This window comes from Oratosquilla oratoria, chromosome 22 (assembly GCF_046742065.1).
Source record: "Oratosquilla oratoria isolate Oo_2021 chromosome 22, ASM4674206v1, whole genome shotgun sequence".
Classification (NCBI taxonomy): domain Eukaryota; kingdom Metazoa; phylum Arthropoda; class Malacostraca; order Stomatopoda; family Squillidae; genus Oratosquilla; species Oratosquilla oratoria.
Window position 1 is genome coordinate 17,908,356 of NC_134798.1, and position 2,500 is coordinate 17,910,855.

The 2,500-nt window shown below is 37.2% G+C and overlaps 2 protein-coding genes across 2 annotated transcripts in view; both read right to left on the reverse strand.

Annotated features, from left to right (window-relative positions):
* Nucleotides 1-592, reverse strand: part of LOC143037293 (uncharacterized) — a 729-nt gene extending 137 nt beyond the window's left edge. Inside the window, exon 1 of the mRNA XM_076205428.1 lies at nt 1-592. This exon is cut by the window's left edge and continues 137 nt beyond it. Coding sequence (XP_076061543.1) covers nt 1-592 — 592 coding nt within the window.
* A 2-nt stretch (nt 593-594) lies between these two features.
* On the reverse strand, nt 595-1,983 carry LOC143037294 (uncharacterized). Its single transcript, XM_076205429.1, has 3 exons — nt 1,349-1,983; nt 1,062-1,195; nt 595-899 (listed from the first exon to the last, which is right to left on the reverse strand). Exons 1-3 carry the CDS (start codon nt 1,981-1,983, stop codon nt 595-597), a joined length of 1,074 nt encoding a protein of 357 aa, XP_076061544.1.
* Nucleotides 1,984-2,500: the final 517 nt, after the last annotated feature.

Sequence of the window (2,500 nt, forward strand, 5' to 3'; positions counted from 1 at the left end):
CCACCAGGTAATCATGAATCATATTGAATAGAAAAGTTTTACCAGAGCCGCCAGGTGCATCCAAGTAAAACAGTCGGTGGTTGGTTTCTAATCCTCTATCTATTTCACTTACAGCGTTAATGACACTATTAAATAAATATCTTTGCTCAATATTTAGTACTTCAGGATTGACTTCTTGAATTTCTTCCATATGTTGAATGGCAGGAGGCTCACTGATTGGTTCTGGCAGACCAAGCATTGCACAATTCATGCCGTTTTCATTCAAAATCATGTTTATGTGATGCAGAGCGATATTTTCCGCAACATTATTATCATATTGGCATAAAAGGTCCTCTATCATAAGGTGTTTGTTATCATTCCATAATTGTAAGGCATTTTGTGGTGTATTGAATAAACAAATCATTGCAAACATGTTAAGAAACTGTCGTGGCATTTGATATATAGCTGCCTCACTCAAAGCCATTTCTAGATCGTTGTCATCTTCAAGCAGTTGCAATTGAATACAGGCATCCTTAAAGGTCGGCAACTGTTCACCTCCTACAGTTTTCAAGTCATCAAAAGAAGTTGCACCTGGTACATGAAGAAGAAGCATCCTTAAATGGAATTTCTAGGACTGGCAGAGTACATTCTCGCTACAATCTGGCGGTGACGTTGTCTTCTGGTCCAAGTGTTGCTTTGGTTATTAAATACATAATATTCAGGGATATCAGTATAAAGGTGGGCTCTTGCATCCACGTCACTTTGCTTAAGTTTGAACCATGCAGTTAATTGGGTGTCTTGTCCTTCTGCACGGGCAGCAGCCTGTCTTTGCTCGCCCGGCTTATAATAAACTTGTTGCTGGTCAGGCAAATGGAGTGCCAGTCGGTACACTGTATGCGACTGTCCATACATTTTATATTCTGACAAACGCCAAAATGCTTTAGGCGGAGATACGTATCTACACGAAATATATTGTTTAATTTCATTATATTCATTTTCATTAGTTTGATTGTTGTTCATATTCATTTCCATCATTGCACAATCATGTCCTTTATAGACATATTTGAAAAGATATTTCACACTTTTTACCGATATATACACTTCTACATTAATGTGAGCACCATATTTTCTGAGTAAATATTTATCATATGGTACTACAAACCTACAGTCAACCTCATGGACGCCCACTCTAACAGAATCTCCATTATTTCTGCGTCTGTAAAGAGGATATCCAGAAACATTTGTTATAGTCTCCTGCTGATACGGCATAGGAAATTTCTTTTGACACTCTCCCTCTACCATACAGATTGAATTGGTATTAAATGTACCGCAGGGTCCATGAATCATGTGTTTTTTCACTAATTCTCACAATTCTGGATCATGTTCTGATGGTAATTCAGCTGAAACAATATTATCAATTTGTTCTTTAGTTCTAATTTTATCTTCTTCACGCAGCATGATTAGCATGTGACAATGCGGGAGACCTCTTTTCTGAAATTCAAGAACATGTATCGCAGCAATAGGTACCCCAAGTACATATCTGTCCTTTATGTCAATCATTAATTCATTGAGATGTTTGAAAACTCTTGCCAACAAATCAGGTCTGTTCTGTGCAGTTTCATGAGGCTGTAAGTTTTCAGTTACTTCTCGACATTTTGGATTGCAAGTATATGTTATAAATAAATCAGGCCTTCCATACTTGCAAACTATTGCCATTGCATCTTGATAGCATTGTTGCATATTTCGTGAGCTCCCAGTGAAGGATGATGGCAAAATGACAGGTACTCCAGGATCTTCATTTTCATTATTTCTTGCAAGGTGATCCATCAAACCTGAATACATTGCAACTCTTAGTTGTGCCTGATTTTCTGCAATGAATTTCAAACGACAACCCTCTACTTTAACATAAGCATCAACTATATATTGCTGAAATAGTTTTCCACCACTGTGTATTGGACTGAAGCCACCTCTTATAGCTAGACGATATGCATACAATTCCTGCATAGTAACCTTGTTACGAACTCTAGTTTGCCTATTTTCTACATGAGTAATGTTTATATGCCATCCGAATTCACCATGAGGAAAGAGAAGAAGGTGAATCATTGGATCAAGATGGCAAGAGAGGTAGGATATCCTCTACCTCTGTTGTCCTTCAGGGTACACTATAATGTCACGCTGGACAGGAGGTGCTCCATTATCACCGACAAATATTGCTGCAATATCATCATTTGTTGGATTATTATATCTCGCATCAGGGCCGGCAATAAATTGCATGGTTATTTTTCTGGGAGGGATATTTTGTATTGCAGCTCTTTGTTGCTCTTCAAGTTCGACAGTTCTCATGTTATTATATGCCCCTACATAAGGATTATCGACCATTGCTTGAGATATTTTTTCGAAAACTGAATATAAGCAATTAGAATTTTGATTAGCATTTGACCTCAGATTTAATGCTTCATTTGTTTCAATTATATAGAGCTGTCCATATTTTCTTTCTTCATTTTCATTTGGATGTAAATTT

What these genes read in the sequence shown, in the direction of transcription:
- LOC143037294 (XM_076205429.1), bottom strand. Translation starts at nt 1,983, where the DNA reads ATGCAGGAATTGTATGCATATCGTCTAGCTATAAGAGGTGGCTTCAGT. An exon ending in TCAGAACATGATCCAGAATT is followed by an intron (nt 1,196 to 1,348) that starts GTGAGAATTAGT and finishes TCCTCTTTACAG; the next exon opens with ACGCAGAAATAATGGAGATT. An exon ending in AGTGTATATATCGGTAAAAA is followed by an intron (nt 900 to 1,061) that starts GTGTGAAATATC and finishes GGCGTTTGTCAG; the next exon opens with AATATAAAATGTATGGACAG.